Genomic DNA, 24,380 nt, shown 5'->3' with positions numbered 1-24,380 from the left:
GCACTTCGAGAGAAAAATTAAGAGATCTATGGATACATCTCTCAACACCCATATGAAACAGAACTGTAAACAGATTTTTCTTTATGGATATCTTACAAATCACTTAAAGGTGACCTATCATGCAAAATGCACTTTTGTACATGTTTTATTCATGAATATGTGTCCCCGGTGTTCCAGGGAACTCACCAAGTGTCAGAAAACACAACCCTCTCTATTTTCCTCCATACCCAAATCTCTTAAAAAGGGACTGCAACGGATCTGATACAGACTGATCCAGATTTGAACACTTCTATGACATCACAGAAGTGGCGCTACGGCTATTGGGCCAACTCCACCAATCAGGAGGAGACAGCCACGGACATTGCCGTTCGAAAGCGCTGGAGACGCTGTAGTACATATGCCAGGCCTGTAGATGGTGCTGTTCTCACAGAATCAGCCCATGCAAAGACAGTGTTAAATTGAGCGAAATGAGGAATGGCTAAAATGCATGATCTGTTTGGTATTTTGAAAAATAAAAAGTATAAATATGCCTTATATAGGTATGGTCCTACACTATATTTTTCAAATATAGCATGATAGGTCCACTTTAAACTGTATTCTTGTTTTGTCATATAGTATTTCATAACTGTTTTTCCTTTATTGTCTCTGGCTGTCCATCTCATAATGTTCACATAGAAACTAGCTGTCAATAGGAATATCATTCAGAAGAATTATAATTTCTTGCAAAAATCTGTCACAAAAAGAGGTTGCACATTTAAATTCAGGTGTTGTTATGGCAACGTCAGTGGCCAAACAGCCACATTTACTGCTGCAAATACGTTCAAAGATGCTGTTGACATGTAAAGCAGTGGCAACTATGCCACCATTTCAGCTGACCTTTTCACATAACATCCATATATTTCAGTGCTAGGTTGATGCTTAGCTAAGCTAACTGTGAAACACGTTAACTGACAGGACTCCGGATCAACTGTGTAGGCCTACTGTAAGGTAGCTTCTAGCTTCATGTCGAACAGTAAGTCAACATTTCCCAGAGAGCTTTCTTTGAAATCACCAGGTAACGCTAAAAAACATTACATTCAGATTGTATGACAAAGTCTGTATTTAATATACCTGGCTAGCTATAGCTACTTGCTAACGGTTTAGCTTACCCCCGCGATTCAAAGTAACGTCAACGTAGCTGTAATTTATGCTTTGCTTACATGTTCACATAACTTGGAAGTTTACTGACATTTACATACCTTGTTTACCTGGCTCAAGTGGTGGCTCTGGGGTTGTTGTGTGAGCCACCACTTGAGAATTGTCGTATCTTTTAAGAAAATGTTTTCATATGTCCATCTTCAAAAACTCTGAGTCTGACTGACAGTTTATTTTAAACATTGTCACAGCTCACATGATAGGTACCTGTCAGCCAATAAGACAGATGTTTATTTCCATTCAACTCTCTGGTTGGTCTGGTGTCTTGCCTCTGTTGCATTCACTGAACACGGGAAATTACAATACTGCCGTCCTCTCTTGTGTCATGATGAGGTTCAGGTAAAGCACGGTTAATGTATTATATTATTGACTCAATAATATAATACATGACTTTGAGAGTAGGCAATCTAGGCATATTAACACAATTAATTAAACATACTTATCACGGCGACGATGTACTGAGATTTTTGTATTTTTTTAATTAAAAAAAATAAAAAATGTAATTTTTTTTTTTTTTGCTAGGGGGCCCCTTAGTGGCTGCGGGGCCCTAAGCGGCCGCTTATGTCGCTTAATGGGTCGGACCGGCTCTGGAGCAATCTACTGGTACAGACACACGGGTGGACACATGTCACTAAAACGTAAAACAATGGTCTACATCAGGTGTCTCAGACTCCAGTCCCGCGGGCCAGATGTGGCCCGCGAGACAGTTTCTCATGGCCCCTTTGTTGATATCATGTAATAGTGTTAATCTGGCCCGCGCGTTTACGTTTGCGCTTTATATTTCAATTTTATTTTTCCCGCTGCTGCTGCTGCTGCTGGAAGGGAACTGCTGCGCGGAGTTCCTTCGCCCCTCCCCCCTCTGAGGGAACTCCGCCACACGTCAATCAAATGCGCGCAGCGGAATCAATCCAGACAGAGTGATCCACAAGTGACACAGAGTGGAAGCAAAATATATCGCCATGTCTTCATCAAAACTTTCAGGGAAAAGAAAAATCGATGATGACCACAGAGCATTTCAGGAGAAGTGGGAGACTGAATATTTTTTTGTTGAGTACAGGGGAAACGCAACGTGCCTTATATGCACAGAGAAAATCGTTGTATACAAGGAGTATAACGTCAAACGTCACCAGTCAACTAAACATGCAGAGTATGCAAAATACCTGGGAGATGAGAGAGAGAAAAAAGTCACAGAGCTAAAAAAAATTCTATGGAAGCAACAAAATCTCTTCAAGAAAGGAAGCAATGAGGGTGATTTAGCAGTCGAAGCTAGCTATGTGGTGAGTGAGATGATTGCTAGAGCGGGAAAGCCGTTTACGGAAGGCGAGTTTGTAAAAAAAATGCATGTTGCAGGCTGCAAGTATAGTCTGTCCGGAAAAGAAGGGTCAGTTCAACAACATCAGCCTGTCAGCTAACACAGTGGCAGAGCGCATTTCTGACTTATCAAGTGACATATATGAACAGCTGTGCGACAAAGCCAAACTTTTCCGTGCATACTCTGTGGCTCTTGATGAGAGCACAGACATCACTGACACCGCTCAGCTCGCAATGTATGTCCGTGGTGTTGATGACAATTTTGAAGTGACAGAGGAGTTGCTTACAGTGAAACCAATGCATGGCCAGACCACCGCTCAGGAGATATTTCAGCAACTGCGTGATGCCATTGCGGATATCGGTCTGCCATGGAAGAGGTTTGTTGGAATTACGACGGACGGAGCGCCATCAATGACAGGGAGAAAAAACGGGCTGGTGGCACTTGTTCAAAGAAAACTGGAGGAGGAGGGTGTGGAGGAGGCTATTGCTCTGCACTGCATTATCCATCAGCAGGCCCTTTGCAGCAAATGCTTGAAGTTTGACAATGTGATGTCTGTCGTTGTGAAATGAATCAACCATATCAGATCCAGGGGCTTAAAGCACCGCCAGTTCCGTGCTTTTTTGGAGGAAATTGAGTCAGAATATGAGGATGTGCTCTACTTCACAGAGGTACGTTGGCTCAGCAGGGGAAACGTCCTGAAGAGGTTTTTTGAGTTGAGAACAGAACTTAAAGTATTCATGCTGGAGAAGGGTGGGATGGCTGTTCCCGAGCTGAGTGATCCCGAATGGCTCATGGACTTAGCTTTTCTTGTTGACATCACGCAGGAGCTGAATGCTCTGAATAAGAAGTTGCAGGGCCAGGGCCAGCTTGTTAGTGCAGCATATGACAATGTCAGAGCATTCTCTACAAAACTGATGTTATGGAAAGCCCAGCTCCCTCAGAAAAACCTCTGCCATTTCCCAGCATGCAAGGCTCTCATGGACAGGGGCACAGCATTCAGTGGTGAGAAGTATATTGATGCCATTGTGAAGCTACAGGAGGAATTCGATCAGCGGTTTGCAGACTTCAAGACACACAGAGCCCCTTTCCAAATGTTTGCAGACCCCTTCTCCTTTGATGTGGAAAATGCCCCTGGTGTGCTTCAAATGGAGCTCATCAACCTGCAGTGCAATTCTGAGCTCAAAGCCAAGTTCAGGGAAGTGAATGGGAAAGCAGACAAGCTTGGACAGTTCATGAGAGAATTGCCCCCCTCCTTCCCTGAGATTTCCAGGATGTTCAAGCGGACCATGTGCCTTTTTGGGAGCACATATATGTGTGAACAGCTCTTCTCCACCATGAACTTCAATAAGTCAAAGTACAGGTCCAGACTTACTGATGCACATCTTCAAGCCATACTGAGGGTTTCAACTGCTTCCTCCCTCAAACCAAATGTGGCTCAGCTGTGTGAGAGGAAGCGCTGCCAGGTCTCTACCAGCAAGGAGTAGGTAAGAAAGAGCAACTGTACATAGTTATGTTGTGAAGAACAGTTCATGTTAAGAAGATGTTGAATGAAATGTTGTTAATGTTGTATTTTTTTATAATTTTTTTGCGGAATATTTGAAGCGGCCCAGACTTGCCCAGACTCTACGTCCAGCGGCCCCCAGGTAAATTGAGTCTGAGACCCCTGGTCTACATGACATATTGAACATGCACCCACATTTTTGGCTTGTGGGCCCTGCAAAGACTCCTCCTCTTTTCTGATGCGTTTCAGAGTGCCACTGTAGAAATCCTTTTCACTGCTGCTTTTCGAAGTGACTGAAAGAGTATCTGTGCCTGAAGCTGAGGATGAGTATGGCTCTGGAAAATAATGTCATCACACAAAAGATATTAAATATGAATATTACAATTATATGGTGTTCCTTTGTCATGTCTTTATGCAATCAACTGGTGAATTGTTCTCAAAAATACAACAAACCCACTGAAAACCTCCATTGCAAGTATGAGTCCCAAAGTCGTTGTCCACAAGAGCGCACTCTACTTGGGACCAATACTTACACAGCAATGGTGGTTTTTAGTCTAGCAAAAGCTTAAGAACAAGGCTTTCAACAAGACCCAAGTAAGTACACAATTATTTATTTTCAGAGTGGAGTATGCCTTTACCCATGCACATGTCAATCACACCACACATTTGATTCCTATAAACCAGTGGTTCCCAACCTGGGGGGCGCAAAAGATCGCAGGGGGGGCACCAGGCCTCAGATGATTTGAGGCCGAATATCATATTTAGACCTTTTTTTAATTGCATTAATTGTAATGCAATACATGATTGTCACTAAAAGCCTTGTCTCTACATTACAATAACATATAAAAAAGAATGTATTAATTTGAATACAAATTCAAGTTAGTACTGTAGCTATTAAAGGCATAAAAAGACAGAAATGTATAATTGTTTCTTTAATAGAAATGTTTCTTCTGCCTGTAAAGTGTCCAAACCAGGCTTTTGATAAGCGCATTTTTAAAACAGTCATTGTCCATGCCTGTTTCAGTTGGATTATTTGTCACAGTTGCTCCGATCAGATCGTTCTCCTCCATTTTGTAGATTATTCACGACTTTTGAATCCACATAAACACATCGGCAAAATCCGGTTTACTTTGAACATGGGTTTTGAACGGTTTAATCCCTTTGTGAATTGTTTCCACTTGCGCCGTCCTTTAATTTCTTCATACAGCGGGAATCCAAATGATTTAATCCTGTTTCTTCTTTATTTGAATCATGATGCTTTAAAAGCTGCTTTTCAGTCATCTGGGGGATGAAATGACTGGGTAGGTCTCTTAATTATGAATATAACCTGCTGATTTACTGACTTAATTTGTTCTTTCAGAGACCAGGAGACGACTTAGAGACCGTCTACTTCTGGCTGTCCAACACCTGCCGCGTCTTGCACTGTCTCAAACAGTACAGCGGAGACGAGGTGAGAGACTGACACGAAACACTCCGACATGCGTCACGAAAGCGGCAAGGCTGCGGCTGTCAGGGTGCAGCGGAACCTGCAGGTAGCCTTGGCGAAGGGCTCGTTTCGTGAACATGGAAGAGACGTAGAATTGTGCGGCTAGCTCCTCCACTGTGGGCAGTGGATACCTGTCAGGTATAACGGCCTTGTTCACCGGCCTAAGGTCGATTCACGGGCGCAGGCCCCCCTGAAGCAGCAGTTGTACACAGTGGCGCTTTTATATGTACAAAAGTAGTGGGGCACAACAAACTTAGATTTCTGTATATAAGCTTCTGCATAAGGTTCATGGCTGGTGAGGCACTGGCACTGACTCTTCAGGTTTACAAATATTATATTTTGACCTAAATCAAAATATAATATTATTTTCAAAAGCTTTTTTTGTCTGATGCTTCGATTAATTTTAAACAGACAGTTCAACAAAAGGATCCAAACAATGTAATTTTATCATTTAAATATTGAATTGTTCTCCCTAAGTAAGATCCCATTTTCAATAAAATTGCGGTCTTACCTTGACTTGAAGATGAAGTCCATTTGGCTATCCTTCTGGACAAAAATCTCTATTACTTTTTTGTAAAAGTCCTCCTTATCTTCTTGTAGTTTCAAAAGTCTATCATAAATCTAATCAGTAGATTTATGATTCAAAAATTATAAAAGTAGGGTAGACATGTGGATATTATCCAGCTGAACAAAACCTGCATTTATCTAACAGCTACGTTTCCCACAGATCTTATTTTGAGCTATTTTCTAAAATCCTATGGAGAAATCTCATTGCACATGTACTTACAGCCAATCAGCTCTGAATTATCTGAGATGATGTATGGTGGGGATGGCAGCTCAGTGCCCCTATGGTCAATATTTTTTTGCCACACACATTAAATAGGACAATACTCTAAGCATGCGCAGTGTAGTTTTTACAGTCACCGTTCACTTAGACAGTGAGAGGGAGGGGCATGATCGGGTTTTGTCCGACATGGCTCTAAACAGCTCAATAGAGAGCCGCAGTGACGCGTCCTTAAACCCGGAAGTAAACTTCTTCCGGTTCCTTCGTCTAAAACGCAATGCAATTTCTCCATAGGATTTTGGAAAATAGCTCGAAATAAGGTCTGTGGTTGACACATATTTAAGAGATGGATCACGTTTTGTTCAGCCGGATAATATCCACATGTCAACCCTACTTTTATAATTTTTGAATAATAAATCTAGTCGGCAGAAGCAAAATGCTAACGTTATGCTATAAACGAACTACAAGCCAGTACAGCAGCAGGGTCGCACAACTTCAACGTCACGCCAACTTAAGATCGTTTCAACTGACTTGCACTGAAACTGCACTTTGAAAACTTTAAATATATTAACATTTTAAACTGTATACCCCGGTTATCTAGGCCCGTTTTTTTTAATGTATACCACGTTTATCTAGGCCCTTTTTGTTTTATGTATACATGTCACACTGTGGGAAACGATATTTCGATATTTCTGGATGTATAACACGTGTAGAATTTTTGACAATAAAGCTGAATTTGACTTTCGCGTGCTTGCATATTTTAACAAAGCTTTTCATTTTAGCCACACTGAATTTAACTAGAAGTCATGGCTGTGTCAATTACCAGTCTGATATCGTTTTACAAAGATGACAAGAAGAGTGTAGATAGAGGAGAGAACCACTACAAGTCAGGACACGTTACAGTGCAGCCTAGATGAAGGTGTGCTTACCGGTGTTGTCAAGGCTAGCATGAGGGACAAGGTTTATAGTGTCGGTGAGTAGTGATAGCAAGAGTACCGTTAACCTTTTAAGACCGAGTTAATTTATTCACATTAATTCCCATCAACAAATCAATTGTATGTGTCACATGAAATCTTTATTAGGCAAGGCAAGTTTATTTATATAGCACTTTTCAACACAAGGCAATTCAAAGTGCTTTACAAAAAATGAAAGACATTAAGAAAATGGCATTTAAAATCAGTCATTAAAAAGAAAAGCTAATAAAATAAACATTAAAAGAAAAAATACATGGATAAATGTTACAGTGCAGTCTAAGATATGAATAGTTCAATTAAAAGCAGCGACAAAAAGAAAAGTCTTCAGCCTGGATTTAAAAGTAGTAAGTTGCAGCGGACCTGCAGGTTTCTGGGAGTTTGTTCCAGATATTTGGAGCATAATAACTGAACGCTGCTTCTCCATGTTTAGTTCTGACTCTGGGGACAGAAAGCTGACCAGTCCCTGAAGACCTGAGAGATCTGGATGGTTCATCATTTAGCAGGAGGTCAGAAATGCATTTTGGTCCTAAACCATTCAGTGCTTTATAAACAGCAGCAGTATTTTGAAATCTATTCTTTGACACACAGGAAGCCAGTGTAAAGACTTCAGAACTGGAGCGATGTGATCCACTTTCTTAGTGTCAGTGAGGAACCAGTGTAAAGACTTCAGAACAGGAGTGATGTGATCCACTTTCTTAGTGTTAGTGAGGACTCGAGCAGCGGTGTTCTGAATCAGCTGCAGCTTTCTAATAGATTTTTTAGTGAGACCTGTGAAGACACCATTGCAGTAGTCCAGTCTACTGAAGATAAAAGCATGGACACGTTTTTCCAAATCCTGCTGTGACTTTAGTCTTTTAATCCTAGATATGTTCTTTAGGTGATAGTAAGCTGATTTAGTAACTGTTTTAATGTGACTGTTGAAACCAATAACTAATTTAACCCGCTGACAAGAGAGCCTACCTCCGAAGATCGTGACTGGCTGAGGGACAGACTCGGGGGCAGGTTCTCAGGAATTTCTTGGCTTCTCTCCCCCGAGCCAGAAGAGGAACACTACAGCTTGGAAACACTTACTGTTCCTGAAATTATCAAATCTGTTGGGCATCAGGGACCTGAGGCAATTGTGGCAAGCATGGAATTGTCTGAAGAGCAACAGAGGGCAATTCAGGTGGCTACCACTGGTCGGCGAACCAACCCAAACTGGCATTTGTTCAGGAAAGGAAGGTTGACTGCCAGCAACTTTGGAGCTGTCCTGAGGTCAAAGCGTGTGACTGCTTCCTTTATTGCCAGGGTGCTAAGGCAACAACAGGCCCTTGATGGTGTTTTGTCTGTACAGTGGGGGACTATGAATGAATGTGAGGGGGTCAGGGCATTCACCACTGCAACTCAGATGCAGCTCCATGAGTCAGATTTGTGGCTCTCCCAATCAGGAATGTTGGGGGCATCTCCAGATGGTCTGGTAGGGTCTTCCGCTGTGCTTGAGGTAAAGTGTCCCTACGGAGCAAGGGAAATGACAATTAGTGAAGCATTGCAAATCAAGGGTTTCTGTGTCAGTAAGGAAGGAGAAACATTCAGCCTGCGTGAGGAACATCCTTACTGGCACCAAGTGCAAGGTCAGCTTCACCTCACTGCAAGAAAGAAGAAGAAATAATACAATTGTGAATTGTTTTTAATTTACATTTTCTCGCCTTTGCAATGTTGTTGTTGTTAGAGTGTTAGGTTTTCTGTCAGCTCGTCTGTTGGGATGATATAAAATATAGTTTCATGGAAGTCACACCGTCACATATACTGTAAGAGCATTAAGACATACAGTACATAGGCTAAAACAAAACATCTAAAGATATAACCTTGCACTTTGATAAGTCTCGTGAACATTTTCACTATTTTGACATTTTTATAGATGAAAATTGAACTAAAGAAATAAATGGTAGATTAATCCATATTGAAAATAGGTGTCAGCTGCTACACTAATTATAATAGTTATATTTCTTAATTAATTAAGATAAGATATTACTGTATTGATCCCAATTTGGGAAATGTTTGTGTTGCAGCAGCATAACAAGAAAAACAAAATATAAGTTATATATACAAAAGTATGTGAGGGATGGAATATTAAATTGAATATAAATGTAAAATGTACATGTGATTTTACGTCCAAGAGAAGCTATGGAGCAGAGAGTTCTCTGCCAGCCAGAGGTGATTTGTTATTAGTTCAATATGTCAAACTGATTTCCCTGACTACAATCTTTAGTTACATGGTGAAACGTTATGCTGCTTGTACTAATAAGACTTATCATATAAGCCACACAGGTTTTAATAGGATGTATTCATTATCTTTACTTGTGTTGCGGTCTTTTCAGCAGCGCCATCTCTATAACGGCGATACAGTCACTACCCATTATTTACATTTCACCGTGACATGGACAAAAATGTAACGTCAGCTTACCTCATGGCACGAATCCAGACTCTCCTTTGGAAAAAATTGGCCGGGAAACGATAGAACAAGCACGTTTCATGCGAAGACCTGTGGCTGCAACCCGGAGCAAAGCAACAAACCATTGCGTAGCTAACTAGTAGCGCTAGCTTTAGCTAACGTTAGCCAACGAAACGAACTGCCGAGTAAAATTGGAAAACACTGGTAATTAATTATTCTATAATTTGTAAAACTACGGTGTTAAAAACGACAATTTCAAAAATACAGATTCTAATGGTCAGATATAGATATACAGATACTAAAGATAGGCAGGTACTTGCTTTTAAGCAGAACACAGGGGAAAACAAACTTAGCGGGAGTGTTTACGTGTTCGGCGTAATGACGTGCAACGGCCTCGACAATTTCTGTAGACCTATTCAGCCATTCGGTAACAACCATCGTTTTTCAGACACGTAAACTCTTCAAAAATCCCCAGTGGGGTCACTGCTGATGTATTTAATGTCGTAGAACAAAACGTCAATTACCTCTTAAATTTGTGTCAACCACAGACCTTATTTAGAGCTATTTTCCAAAACCCTATGGAAAAAATGCATTGCTTTTTGAGGAAGGAACCGGAAGTGCTAAAAATACTAACTTACTTCCGGGTTTTACGACGCGTCACTGCGGCTCTCTATGGGCACACACTGTAGACACTAATTAGAAGGACGCAGACTAAAACAGCAATGTACAGACAAATCAGATGATTAAACATGATCTTAAAATATATTTTATTTTATTTTTTGCATTTTGTTGTAATCATTATTATTTTTAATACTTTCTGCTGACATTAGGTGGGGCTGTGACCAGTCGCCACTGGTTGTATATCATCGGAGCTGTCACCCTCAACAACCTGCTACAAGGACATGTGCTCCTGGAGCAAAGCCATGCAGATCAGGTGAGACAAGGGGCTGCTGGGAGGGAGACTGCTCTGCTTTATGTGTTGTGAACACTTAAAGGTGGGGTAGGTTTGAGTTTGAGAAACCGGCTCGAGATACACTTTTTGTTATATTCCATGGAATGCTCTTAACATCCCGATAGCAATGAATATCTTAAGTGCTTTGACAAAAAATCCATTAAAAAAATATGTCATTTGTGGAAGCCGTAGTACTGTAAAAAGCACGACCAATCATTTTAGCCGGCCCGGCTAAAGTAATTGGATGGCCTACCTGCCTGTCAACCTTCCATCTGTGCACAAACTTATCTCGTGCCCTCATTGGTCATGTGCACGTTCGTGTGTGTTGGAGGAGGGGCTCTGTAAGGAAGTGGCAGATTTTTTCCAGTTGTTTATTTTCTAATTCTAGCGCACTCAAGCCGGTTTCTCAAACTTACCTACCCCACCTTTTGAGATATTACTTTTCTCCGTTAATCTCCGTCACGTTGTTTCCAAAGCAACAACAACTTCCTGTCAACAGCGCTACCTCTCCTTCAAAATAAAAGCATGTCCATAAATAGGAAGCCAACTACAACTGCAACGAAAGTAACAAACACAATGCGGTATCCTTCTTGATTTCAAAGAACACAAATTGGGTTACATTAACAAATAACTATAAAAGAACAATACTGTAGAATAACAAATTGAATGCTGTGAATACACCGAAATACATGTGTTGAAGCGGTTCGCTGCTCATTACTACGGTAGCAGCACCTTAACAGCTTCATCTTTTGATCAGACCCCCGGTATACCCTAGTCAGCGCCCCTAGTTACACCAATCAGCGTGCGATTACGGTACAGCCAATCACAATGCGTGACGTCATTGGTAAGCGACGGACCCCGAACACGGTAGGGCGAACACATATGGTACTGACACCGGCTGTTCCCCAGAGTTTGCCGCTTGGCTCTGATGCGGCCGTGGCCGTTTCTCAATCGCAAGGATACTCGCTTGTTAGTCGCACACTTCCAAGTCACTTCCTTCAGAAACGAAGCAAGTATACTTTCAAGCCACGGCTTCGGAAAACAAAGAAGAATGGAACAGGCTAACAAGTGTCCCACTCTCTCTAACGGTTTCAACATAAACTGTACCGAAAATAAATACCTCACGATGCCTATCTAATTATGAACTTGCTTTACTTTCACGGAACACATCTTTGGTGATAACAAATGCAACAAAGTAACATATTTACCATGTTCTACGCCACTACATACTTACATTTAAATGTGTGCTGTGCTGTGCTGTGTCAGTTCAGCCATTCTCCGCAAGGGTTTTTGAAATTGGTCCATGCGCAAAGCATTGTGGGGATTTGAAGGACGCGAAGTCTACCAATGTGCAGCCTCGAAATTACCCCCAAAACGAGGACGTGGCCTCGGTGGAATTCAAAGTATGCTTCAGATTGGAACAGTCCTTCGGCGGCACTCGATGACGTAGTATCCTTGAAATATTGGCTTGGAAGCCAGTTTCCTCGCGTGAGAAATGGCCCGTTTCTCTGGCTGCAGTCACCACTCTCTGTACACGAGCAATGTCCCGCCCACAGCGCTATCTGATAGGCTATTACTGAAGTGTCAATCAACACTGAAGATTTTCCGGGCGGGAGCCAGCCAGAGAGGCGGGACCTTCTCAGATTACAGGCAGGTGCGAAGAACGCAGACACAGGGGTGCGTGCAGCGTCTCGCGGCGGAGTAACTAGGTATGGCGGCAAATCTCTGTCATAAATCGCGAGGGCATATGAGATCCACGCGAGCACAAGTCAAGCAGCCGCGGACATATATTATTTTCGCGAGCATAAATCGCGAGGGCATATGAGATCCACGCGAGCACAAGTCAAGCAGCCGCGGACATATATTATTTTCGCGAGCACTAAAACGGCACTCGCGCGAGAGCAATATTGAAGCCTGCAGGGCAGAAACATGCCTTGAGCATGAGCAGCATCTACATGAGCTCTCCTGCGCTCTCGCGAGCAATTCCTGCTCTTCTGCTCGTGAAACTCTGGCCTGCTCTCGCGCGCGGAGAAACGTTAGGAAGTGGGCGTACCGTGTCCCAGTAACGCCAAATCTAATTGGTTACACCCCTCCTCTTTTATGATTGGCCGTTGTCTGGATTTAAACCTAAACCAGAAAGTCCCTCCAACCTCCAACGTGATGAAATATGGCTGTGGAAACGTCTCACGTAAGTTACTTTACTTTACTAATGATTGTTTTTAATAAAAGGCATGCTTCTGTATTCTGTGGTTATTCCACAAGAGCCGTCCTTACTTATAAATGGATTGAGTTTTTTAGATAATACATTTTTATACATATTTTTCAAAAGTATTCAAACAATTCTATTATAAAGATAAGAACCAATTAACTTTTCGGTCTTGACATGATAATATAAAATGTAGCTTTCAAAAACAGAATTTGGAATTAACCATTTTGATTACTCTAGCAAAATATTTTATTCACAAATGTCGCTTTTTCAAAATGTCCCCAGTTTTTATTGCCTTTCTCAAATAAATAATACTATACAAAAAAAGTTTAAAATGATGCAAATGTAAAAAAGACCAAGAATTTTGCAAGTTTCTTGGCACTTTAATTTCTGAATGACCTCTTTTCTTTCTGTTCAAACGCCCTCAGTTTATTTTTTGGAACGTTTATGATGATGTTTATGTGCCTTATTCTGTATTTGACATAATTGTTTCAATAAAGATTTACCACATTTCTTAAAAATATAATTAAATACTATTTAATACTTTATTTTTCTTCACAGCATATTCTGAAACGGCAGATCCTGGAGAGACTCCTGTCGAAGTTTGAGCTTGCACTCATTCGAGCACCACTTGACCTGGATTTCCTGGAGTTTGCATGTCGCCAGGAGCTGTACCTCCTGCAAGCACTTTCGAGACATGTTGACATACCGCAAGGAATAATCCCAGCTCTTCAAGAGCTGTTTGGACTACTTAGGCAATATTTAGATTCAGAAGCCCCAAATACAGCAGTGGGATCAGTTATTGGTCTAAGAGGACGTCCTAAGTTTGAAATTGAGAGGCAGCAGTTGGTTGAGATGTTGGGGACAAACCTATCGGTGCCTTGCATTGCTAAGCTGCTAGGTGTTTCTTCAAGCACAGTCTTTAGAAGGATGAGAGAGTTTGGCTTATCTGTTTCAGAAATGTATAGCTCCATCAGTGATGAGGAGTTGGATAACGTGGTCATATCCATCAAGAATGACATGCCCACTGCTGGATACCGAATGGTCAAAGGACGGTTGTTATCCATTGGTCTACGTGTACAATGGACAAGAATGGCTGCCTCAATGCATCGAGTGGATTCCATAGGCATCCTCTCCAGACTGGCTAGTCTGGGCTGTGTTGTGAGGAGAACATATTCAGTGCGAGGGCCTCTGTCGCTTGTGCACGTGGATACCAACCACAAATTGATACGGTAGTGGTATTTATATTTCGCTAAGTGATTAAGAAATAATCTCTTTGTAATGTCCCAGTTTTGGAGAATCAGTGTTTCAATTCCAGAGTGCTATAACAGTGTGTTCTTTGGTTTTCCAGTTATAACATTGTCTTATTTGGTGGAGTGGACGGGTATTCGAGAAAGGTAAGACTGCATTTCACTTCAGTAGACACACATTAAACAAACATGTATTTTTTGTACGAGTTTCCGACTAGCTACTTAAAACCACAAAAGAGGTCCCAACGCTGTGTCCTGGCTTTGCTTAAGGAATTTGGTCCAAATGGAGAAAGTGTATGGACTAAAAAGGAAGCAGCAAAGTCAAAGTAGATATAAAGGAGATTTTGTGCATTGCCTATTTTTGCTGCACAAGTATTATGAGTCAGTATACTGTATGTCAGTATTGTTTGCTTATTTCTATTGCAACAGGAATTCTTTAATCTCTGCCTTTTTTTCCCTATAATACACAGTTTAACAGAATGTTGTCTAGTTATTGTGTGTAATTGCCCTATTCTTAAATATTCTCTGCTTTTCTGCAGGTAATGTACTTGGGTGCTTCGACCAACAACTGTGCGTCAACAGCCTATGGCTTCTTCTTAGAGGCAACACAAAGACATGGAGTGCCTTTAAGGTGAATTCACAGAAAAAAGCAGTCTTTGGAGAACTAGATCAATACTGTGACACTTTTGGATGAGTATTTTCTTTGACAGTCCTTTGGTCAACTGTGTACATTTCAGGGTCAGAGGAGACCAAGGAGTAGAAAACGTACAGATCGCGAGATTCATGTTTTCGGTTCGCGGCACCGACCGTGGAAGCTTCATCTCTGGTAAAAGTGTTCATAACCAGAGGTAAATTACAGCATCTTTAGTAACTCAATTAGTGAGGTGAACTTATCTGATGTGTAGACCAAGCACCTTGCACTTAACCCATGCTAGGCCAGCATGAAAATAGATCACTTGAACTGGTTTTCCCTAAACCATGTATTTTCATCCATAGGATTGAGCGTCTTTGGCGTGATGTAAGAGTCATTGTCATCAACAAGTACTCTGCGATACTACTTTCCCTCGAAGAGGATGGTCTGCTCGATATCTCATCAACAGACGACCTCTTCTGTGTGCACTACATCATTCTTCCCCGACTTCAGATGGACTTGGGGATTTTTACAGAAGGCTGGAACCATCATCCACTCAGCACTGAACGGAACCAATGTCCAGAGCAGTTATGGCAACTTGGACTGATGCAGACAAACATTGATCAGCCGGAGAGCCCAGAGGTATTGATCTCGTTTCAGTATTACAATACATGTCACATGTTAGACGCTTTTATCCAAAGCGACTTACATACTCAGTACTGTGGGCAATCCCACGATAGTAATTACTTACCATTTACTTTGTGTAATATACATTGTCAAAAGATTACTTTCTTTCCCTGCTCTTGGCATGACCATTTTCTGGGCATTTCATTCAGTTTGTGTTATTTTTACAGTTAAAATAACACAAACTGAATAAAATGCCCAGAAAATGGTCATGCCAAGAGTAGGGAAAGAAAGTAATTTATTACTTGATGTCATTGTTCCATATTGTTTATAAGACATTTATTTCACCAAAGTGTTCAAAACCTCTGTTATGGTTATTAGGAGCCAGATGTTGACTGGGAAATTGCTGCTGACCACGATGGAGAAGAAGAGGATGCAGGGATTGTCGTCCCCGAATTCGACTGCCCTTTGAGTCCAGAAGACACAACTGAACTTCAATCAGTATTTCAGCAAATTGACCCAAACACTCCGGTCAAGGAACTGTACTTACTCTGCCGTGAGTATGTAGCTGAAAGATGTGGCTCTTAAGAAATACAGCTCCCTTGAATGAAACAGATGAGGTAAAAGTAAAATTCCTTTGTTCAAAGTGTTACTTAAGTACCAAGAGTAAAATAAGTCATGATGCCGATTTCATGAAAGAGTAAAGTTACTTGGCACAACGGGTGACTGGGTTTTTATTCAATTAAATTGAAAAAATCGACACAAAATACAGCTCAAAACTATAATGGTTCCCCAACTTCACCATTTGTTTCCAAAACATTTTGACTAGAACAGTATGTCACTTGAAAGTTTGACTGTATTCTCATCTTGAACAAATGAAAACAAATGAAAACCTTGTCAGATAAAGTGCAATAAAGACTGTCTAACCCTAATCCAGAAAACATCGATTCTATGACTCTTATGAGCGGCTAAACTCCCTGCTACTCATAACAGCCTGTGTTATGATGCTCAGGAACTCCGGATATGAGCCGAGGTGCCTTGTCGGAAAGGTAATGGAGTTGGAGCATGCATTCACTACGGGAAAGCATACCGTGTGTACCATAGCGCACGCTGCAATCATGGTCGAACTCAATTAAGATTTTAAACATCTCTCTCTCTGTTGAGGTGATGGGGACGTGTGCCTGCCCCGTAAGCCATTGAAGGAAGCAACCAACAGTGATCTTGGGTTTTTCCTTCATCTCCTCTTCATCTTTTGCCGCTTCACCTGTAGACTCTGTCTCTCTTGGCCACTGGCCTAACAGCAAATGTCTATATCCTGTGTTGGCCTAACTTGCTCATCTGTGTGCAACTTTGGGCTGTATGCCATGCATGAAAGCTGCTATATAAATTATTATCACTCTTTCACTCTGAGACTCATAAGGCAGTATAGATGTAGTAATAATGTAATATAAGATGTAGTAATATTACCATGAATCTATCTATTTACCATATTGTATTGGAAAACATCTCTGAAAAAGTTATATTGCTAGTTTAGTTTGTTAAAAACTTTTTTTGTGCATCAAGTTATCTAATTATGTTCAGTCAGTGCTCTGACATTAAAATATGTCAAAAATGATATGGTTACCTTACAACAGTTGACCAAAAAGAGTGATTTCTTCAGCAGTGATTTTTTTAGCATGCCAACTTTCTCAGTGGAAAGCTGAATGGCTTTCTGTTCTAACCACAGTGACATCTAGAGGATGTTTTGTGCATAACATGTCAACCAAATAGTAGAGATGGCTGAATCAGGTAGTTAAACTTTTAAAACATTTTTTCAACGGGATATCAAGACACAAAATTTGCTCTACCAAATGGTGGCGCTGGCTGTTAAAGGGTTAAGGTTTGAAATTCAGTGGTAAAATCAGCTAGAGACATAATACTGACCTTTTCATGAAGGCCAGCGACGAACAGATCCCTGAAATGCTGTGGTTGTTGTACTATCATCTCACACAAGCCATACAGCTTCATGCCTGAGCATATCTGCTGCAGCATTGGTAGAGTGCGGACCGATGAGTGCAAGATAATTGCCCTATAATTCAGTAACAGATAACAGCAATAATATAAAATCATACATAAAAAAGGGAAAGAGTGACTGCACACTCAATATGAAGTATGAGTGTAAAGGAATAATTGATTGGTTTCAAACATGGGTTGTTATGGGTTAAATCACTTAGCATATGTACATACTTTATTATGTCTTCCTTCCTCTCCCACGTTGCAAGACCACTGTACCCGCATGCTGTTATCCGATCCAGAAGGTCGTACATAGCTTCAGGTTCAGCTATCTCAACCTTTGCAATTAGAAAAACAGTATCACACAGTAAGTCATGGGAGCCTTAGCTTATTTTAAGAATTAAAAAAAAATTACACTACAAAGAGGTGTGTGTGTCAACCATACTAAAACAAACGTCATGTTATATGAAGGAGTATAATAATAATAATAATAATAAATGGGATTTATATAGCGCTTTTCTAGACCCAAAGACGCTTAATATCTGAGGAGAAGACAAATATGACCTCTTCCATAAGCTGGCTGAGCTCTGGATCAGTAACATCTTCCTTGGAAATGGAATCTCTATGAATCTCCCCAGTGGATATGTATCCATAGCACCACTCTCTGAAAAAGTTAGGTGGAGGACCACCTTGTACTATACTGACTGCCATAATCTCTCCAGCTGTCCTGCATTAACAAAGTTTAATCAATGCATAGACATTATTAATAAATGAAATAAACATCGAAAAGACATTGCAGAACACAATTCTACATACTTGAAATGCTCTTTGTGGTAGTCAGTAATTGAGTACTTGGGGGTTTTCCCTGTACTCCCTCCCTGAAAAAACTTCCTTTCAACACCTGCCATCATTTCTATAATTGAAAGGAAAAGTGGATCAATACATTGATAATCTCAATTAGACCACTGTATATGTTAAAGTACAGCATGCGTCATGCAAAGCCCTTAACCTGTGCAAGCACAGAAATTGCATGCAACCAGAGAACCGCCACACACTGAGGAATATTTTCATTTATTATAAGGAAGTAAACATATACCTGTTAAGAATTCTTTCCTGAGAGCCCCATGGTCAATTCCAGACTCTCCAATGAAAGACACTCGGAGAGGGTTTTTGGGAGAAGACCTCTTCTGACGTCTCCACTGCCCTAAACCCCTTTCAAACATGTCCTCCCTAGTGACACTAACATTAAAGAGTGTTGTTGTGTCCACTCATCCACTAAGTGTTTCGATGGCTTCAGCAAGACTTGAAGGAAACAATTAGAAGTTGATTAGACAACTGGATCCAAAACGTTTTCCCTTAAGAGACCCCTTTTGTATCATTGAGTAAACTGACGACCCCTGACTGATGTAAAGTGGCGTCTTTTAAATGATATTCAAGGCATAACAATAACAATGCAGGGCAACTGATGAACAGTACAATTAACACAAATAGTGAACACAATAACTGCAGGACGTTTTTGTTTAAAATAAGCAATTACAGGTACATTTGAAGCATATTACCTTTTCTCTCGCCCTGTCAGTTCTTCACTGGCATGTTCTTCCAAATCGATAATTTGTGTCGACTGCAATGTACTGATGAGGGAAAAAATATTTCAATGGGGCATGCCTTAATCATGGTTTACAATATCTAACACTGCAAGAAAAAATTATATAAAGAATGTGCATAATAGGAGAAAAAAAAACCTTTCTCTACAAGTGCTGGCATGTATTTCAACCAAATACTCAGGAAATAACTCTGAGCACAATGGACAGGCCACCTTTAAAAACACAGAAAAGCAGAGCAAATATTCAAGTGAATTACTGAGACGCAGAAACCTTCATCATCTGCAATAATGTAATTGATAAATAATGCCCTGATTTTACCTTAATATCGATTTTAGAACAGGAGGTCCTACACGGGAGCACACTTGGAGAAGCCTATAATAAAATGTAGAAAGACTGCCAATTAATGACACATACAATGAAAATTGTTTAGAAACAAACACCTACAATATTAGTGAGCTTACATTCCCAGGATTGCTTGTAGCTGGAGACTCATCTAAATCTGGGTCCAGATCCTGAAAATCGTAACCAGTTAAAAAAGCTGTCGATTCAGGATGATAATGATCCTGCATAGCTATTTGTGGAATAACATTACCGGTTCCAGATCCATGCGGTCAGAACAGCTGCTTGGTTCACACTCTTGTGCATGTAAAGCCAACAGCTGGACAGGCATGCTTAGATGACACGTGGCACATCTGGCTTTTGGCATATTTTCGAACTCCTTCGATGAGTAGGGAGAGGGGGAGGTGTCCAAAGTGTCCTGGATGGGCATTATATAGAGACAGCCTTTTCCACCTAAAGCTTTGGCAAGGTAGGCCCCCGTGTAACCCTCTGCCTCAGGTGCCAAAACACTTAATTTCCGCTGACCTGATCCTCCTATGTGGGAATACAAACAAGTTGATGTTATTTAATGCACAGAATGTTCTAGGGGAGGCAGTTGATTTTAACAAGATGCACACTTGCAGTGTTAGGCTTTCTCATGGATTGCTAAAAACAAGAGGGTAGGTAAATATGCTAACCATCAAGGGCATTAATGAGCTATTATAAGAGCAGCTATTGTAGGAGAAGATAGAGGGTATAAATAGGATTTAACTGCAGAAATACTAGACCACAGTTGAATTTAATAAGGGAGATTGTATCTTACCAGCAGCTTTATGTAGCATCCAGGCCCCTTCCAATGGTACCATTTTGGAATATGATTCCATAAGTATATATGATATCTATGTGGGAAGAGCAAAACAAGTGTGCAGTTAGAACTATAACCCTCCACACATGTCACCACTGTTGAAGCTGATTTGTGACCAGTAGTACTTCAGTGGATTGGGAAACTACAGTAATACATAAAAAATTTCCCCAAATTGGGATCAATAAAGTGCTTCTTATATTATCTTGACTCCTCCCCTTATTATTTTTTCTATCTTACCTGGGAGTGGTCAGCATTTTCGGGGATATTGAGAGTCCTCCTGCCGAGTCCAGCCTGGAGAAGGACCATTTCATCCGATGACTTTGGTGTTCTTTCTGTGCTCTTATTGAGCAGAAAGAACTGGATTGGGGTTGACCTAACAGCCCTTCTTTTGGGAGATGGGGTATAACTTTTACCCGATTTGAATAGGCCGGGGAAAGCCCTGAGGAGTTGAAAACAATGTGTAAGAGAGGCATTTAAGAAGCTGTTATACAATATATTCATTCTAAACAATCTGAAGAGCGTTAATTTCTATGAAAAAATACGCTGAATTATAGCCAATTGCCGAGTTATTACAATGGCAATTCAGTTCAGAACTATCTTTATTTCCTAACGGATCCAAACCTGGCCATATTTTGGTCCACTGTATTTCCTGCTGTAGAAGGAAAGCCAGGGGTCCTTTGTTGCTTCTGCCCCTGGACTGCCTGACGCTGCCTTGTCCCAGCCTGCTGCCTGTTGCCAAGAGCAGACTGCTGCTGTCCCTGTATAGTAGACTGTCTGTTGCCCACCTCCACCTGCTCTCCCTGAACCTGTACTTCATCTGTGAACACAATTTAAAGATGTCTATGATTCCCTAGAATCTAAATAAACTGAGTACTAAATACGTAAAGTAGTTAGAATATATAAAGGCTTCATTAATTAAACATTACCCAGATAGTCACAAGCCCTGAAAATAAATAGAAGAAGAACAAGAAGAAGATGAACCTTTAATTATCCCCCATGGGGAAATTCAGTTTTTCACTCTGGTTTTAATATAGGTTGGTAAAACTGTCACTGAAACACCTCGGCGTGCTTCCTCCGGCCAAGACTGCAGCTGTAATTTTTTGTAAACGACTGACCATTAGATGAATCTGTGAAGACAAGTGATCTCCCCCTAGTTTTACTTACGATTTTGAGAAGTTGGTTCAGCCAAGGCACTTCTCAGCAACTCAACGACACGCCTGGCAGCATTTTGTAACTCTATCTGTTAAAATAGATAGCATTTTTCATTTAATCATTTATTTCAATAGGGACAATGCACATAAACACTTTAGACAAATAACACTTCAAGTGTAAATGGATCATGTCTTACTATACTGTCTATACTGTCTTGCTGTTTTTAAATTATTGTCTTGTTGTTGCGCACTGGCACTTTGACTTTGAGTCGATGTAATTTCGCTGTAATTGTTACAATGACAAATAAAGTATCTATCTATCTATCTATCTAAAACAGACACAAACAAGAAATAGTCAAATTGATTGTCACAATCACAGTGCAAAGACATGTCGTCTTGTTTATCCAGATCTGCTAACAGTTAACTTTAGCTAACTTTTATTATTGCGGGCAGACAGCTGTGTCACTTTCTTCTTATACCGTGGCTTGTAAATAATGCAATGTCAATATCTTAAATGCCCGTCAAGCAGATAAAATGATAGTTATGTTAAACCATTGTTTTCTATATGCATAGCTAAAAGTACCGGTTTTTGCACGTACCTCCTTGTCGTCAGCCATTCTTCTTCTGCGGGGCTTTCCCGCTCCGATATCCCTCTTCATTTGAAAACGGCCAATCATAAAAGAGGAGAGGTGTAACCAATTAGATTTGGTGTTACTGGGACACGGTAAGCCCACTTCCTAACATTTCTCCGCGCGCGAGAGCAGGCCAGAGTTTCACGAGCAGAAGAGCAGGAATTGCTCGCGAGAGCGCAGGAGACCAAGGAGAGCTCATGTAGATGCTGCACATGCTCAAGGCATGTTTCTCCCCTGCAGGCTTCAATATTGCTCTCGCGCGAGTGCCGTTTTAGTGCTCGCGAAAATAATATATGTCCACGGCTGCTTGACTTGTGCTCGCGTGGATCTCATATGCCCTCGCGATTTATGACAGAGATTTGCCGCCATAACTAGGCTTGTTTGAGAAAAGCGAGACCTGCGCAGACCTGCGCAATTTCGATCAACGTCTTGCTCGTGCGTTGCATGATGGTTAGTCATTTTGTCCGACTTGCTCTGGAGGCTCGCTCACATGAGACGTTGAAATCTCGCAGGATAAAGACGCCCGCAGCCTTGAGAGCGAGGCGCGGCAAGGCGCCGCAGTTCCTCTCCACGGGCTGCGGAGGCGAAATGCTTGATGGGAAACGACTCGCTGGTATCTCGAGCTGAGCGCTCATTGGTGGTTTTTACCCCGTGCTGCTGATGAAGCTCTCCATTGGCTCGGCAAAAGTTCGTTGTTGTTTTGTGTCAGTTTTACGTAGCCACTTCCATTCCCATTTTTCATCATTGTTCCACAATGTTTATCATCATGACATTAATATCTATATATGTTATACTATACTTGCACTGCTTACCGTTTTCATACTTTACATATCTTAGCATATTCATACACACTGTTCATACTGCTCACAGGCTGCTGTGTATATCTAGTGTATTCATACCCCTCACTGTTTATTCATCATTCAATTCATTCTATATTTTATTCTATAGATTGTGTACATTACTTTTCACTTTACTGCTTGTTGCACTCCTGGTTGGAAGCTAAACTGCATTTCGTTGTCTCAGTACCTGTAATATGTGCAATAACAATAAAATTGAATCTAATCTTGAGCAGGAACAAATGTATTTACTTAGTACATATCTGACATTAACGATTAAACACATGTGTGCATTCTTTATCATGCAAACCGAGTCAAGCCGACTCCGGATGTGGCGGTATGCCCCTTAAAGTGGTTTGCAATCCGCCAAAAAACCGAGAGAAGAAGAAGAAGAAGGCGAAGAAGTAGAAGAAGAAGAAGAAGCCGACTCGGAGCTGTCCGACTTCAGGCGAGCTTTTTGAGACCTCCCCCGGTTGCGATCGGCTATTCTCGTCTACTTTCGAGGCGAGCCGCAACGCGTCTCAAACAAGCCTAGTGGTGCGGAGGTGGGGCTGCGAGTGGAGCCTCGCAGTTTTTCAGGTTGATATGTGAAGCTCATTAGCTAGCCAACATGTATCTAGCAAATGTTTAGAAAGATATTAGAAGTGAGGCTACTAGACTAACGTTAGGTCTACTGTAAGCCTCACTTTTAATATTTTGCAAAACATTAGCTAGCACTAGTGTTTTACAGTTGCTAGCAGTTTATTGGGATTTTATGCTAGATAGACAGGCATTGTTTTGATATAATAAATTAAGCATTATTGTTAGTTAAGCATGTCAGCCTGCAGCCCCACTTTTAACTCTGTCTCTCTCGAACTCATTGCAGATCTATGGCAGCACTAAAAAAAAGGAAACCAGTTGTAAGATGTTTAAAAGTTCATTAAACATAATATATGCTTAAATGCATTTCAAAGAGGCTGTGTTTGTGTTATTCTACATTTTGACACCAAGATTTTTTGATTTTACTGCAAATGTATATCGGTTCCAAATATCGGTTATCGGTCTCCTTGATTACTAATAATCGGTATCGGCCTTGAAAAAGCCATATCGGTCGATCCCTAGTGTAAATGTTGCACTCAAGGACTCAAGCGGACATCACTTGTCTTTTCTCACTCGTGGCAACTTAATAGGCTAGGTGCACAAGATGGCGTCTATCAACTTCCGGCGGGCTGGGTGTGCGCACCAGTACTTCCGGTCTGCGGTGTTGTGGAGTTTGAGCGGGTGGTTAGCGATACATACAATAGAGAGAGAGATAGATAGATAGATAGAGAGAGAGAGAGAGAGAGAGAAAGATATATAGATATATATAGATAGATAGCAAGATACATAGCATACAGATAGCGATATATAGTTAGCATAGAGAGATAGATAGATAGATAGATAGATAGCATACAGATAGCGGTAGAGCAAAGTGAGAAGGTTAACGTGATGGCACTATTTTACACTCGATGTCTCCAAGACCTACCGAAGGTTAACATCAGTGATGTACATCGGCTGGTACAAGCGGCAAGCTCAGCTCCGAGGAGCAAAAGAGAAAAGGGGTTCAAGATGTACATATCCAGTTACATCGACAATTATGAAGGTAAGTGACAAACAAA

General features: G+C 41.0%; 2 protein-coding genes across 9 annotated transcripts; one reads left to right on the top strand and one right to left on the bottom strand.

Moving 5' to 3' along the window:
• The first annotated feature begins 2,115 nt into the window (after nt 1-2,115).
• On the top strand, nt 2,116-16,861 carry LOC307032187 (uncharacterized protein). 5 transcript variants are annotated; one of them, XR_013806176.1, is made up of 13 exons: nt 2,116-3,990; nt 4,109-4,149; nt 4,257-7,757; nt 10,513-10,616; nt 12,771-12,822; nt 13,402-14,072; nt 14,192-14,237; nt 14,630-14,721; nt 14,828-14,938; nt 15,087-15,363; nt 15,727-15,901; nt 16,283-16,394; nt 16,510-16,861. XR_013806176.1 is itself a non-coding variant. In XM_079670016.1 (13 exons), exons 6-13 carry the CDS (start codon nt 12,802-12,804, stop codon nt 16,315-16,317), a joined length of 1,428 nt encoding a protein of 475 aa, XP_079526142.1. In that variant the 5' UTR covers nt 2,116-3,990; nt 4,109-4,149; nt 4,257-4,334; nt 5,368-5,457; nt 10,513-10,616; nt 12,771-12,801; the 3' UTR covers nt 16,318-16,861. The 5 variants fall into 5 exon arrangements, 4 of the variants coding, with proteins under 4 accessions (XP_079526142.1, XP_079526141.1, XP_079526140.1 ...); XM_079670016.1 differs by having other exon boundaries at nt 4,257-4,334; nt 5,368-5,457; nt 16,283-16,861; XM_079670015.1 differs by having other exon boundaries at nt 4,257-4,334; nt 5,368-7,757; nt 16,283-16,861.
• Nucleotides 16,862-17,087: 226 nt separating this feature from the next.
• LOC307032186 (uncharacterized protein) lies at nt 17,088-23,881 on the bottom strand. 4 transcript variants are annotated; one of them, XR_013806173.1, is made up of 14 exons: nt 21,875-23,881; nt 21,289-21,364; nt 20,746-20,941; nt 20,362-20,563; nt 20,083-20,158; nt 19,534-19,814; nt 19,403-19,453; nt 19,260-19,313; nt 19,080-19,153; nt 18,897-18,968; nt 18,434-18,639; nt 18,154-18,250; nt 17,572-17,675; nt 17,379-17,413 (listed from the first exon to the last, which is right to left on the bottom strand). XR_013806173.1 is itself a non-coding variant. In XM_079670012.1 (13 exons), the coding sequence occupies exons 1-13, from the start codon at nt 21,950-21,952 to the stop codon at nt 17,212-17,214; spliced, it is 1,629 nt and encodes a 542-aa protein (XP_079526138.1). In that variant the 5' UTR covers nt 21,953-23,876; the 3' UTR covers nt 17,088-17,211. The 4 variants fall into 4 exon arrangements, 1 of the variants encoding a protein (XP_079526138.1); XM_079670012.1 differs by lacking the exons at nt 18,154-18,250; nt 18,434-18,639 and adding an exon at nt 17,902-18,064 and having other exon boundaries at nt 17,088-17,413; nt 21,875-23,876; XR_013806174.1 differs by lacking the exon at nt 18,154-18,250 and having other exon boundaries at nt 17,396-17,413.
• Between the last annotated feature and the right edge of the window lie 499 nt (nt 23,882-24,380).

Source organism: Notothenia rossii, assembly GCF_949606895.1.
Source record: "Notothenia rossii genome assembly, chromosome: 3".
NCBI classification, from domain to species: Eukaryota; Metazoa; Chordata; class Actinopteri; order Perciformes; family Nototheniidae; genus Notothenia; species Notothenia rossii.
The sequence above is the reverse complement of the archived record's forward strand: the minus strand, read 5'-3'. Positions and strand labels throughout refer to the sequence as shown.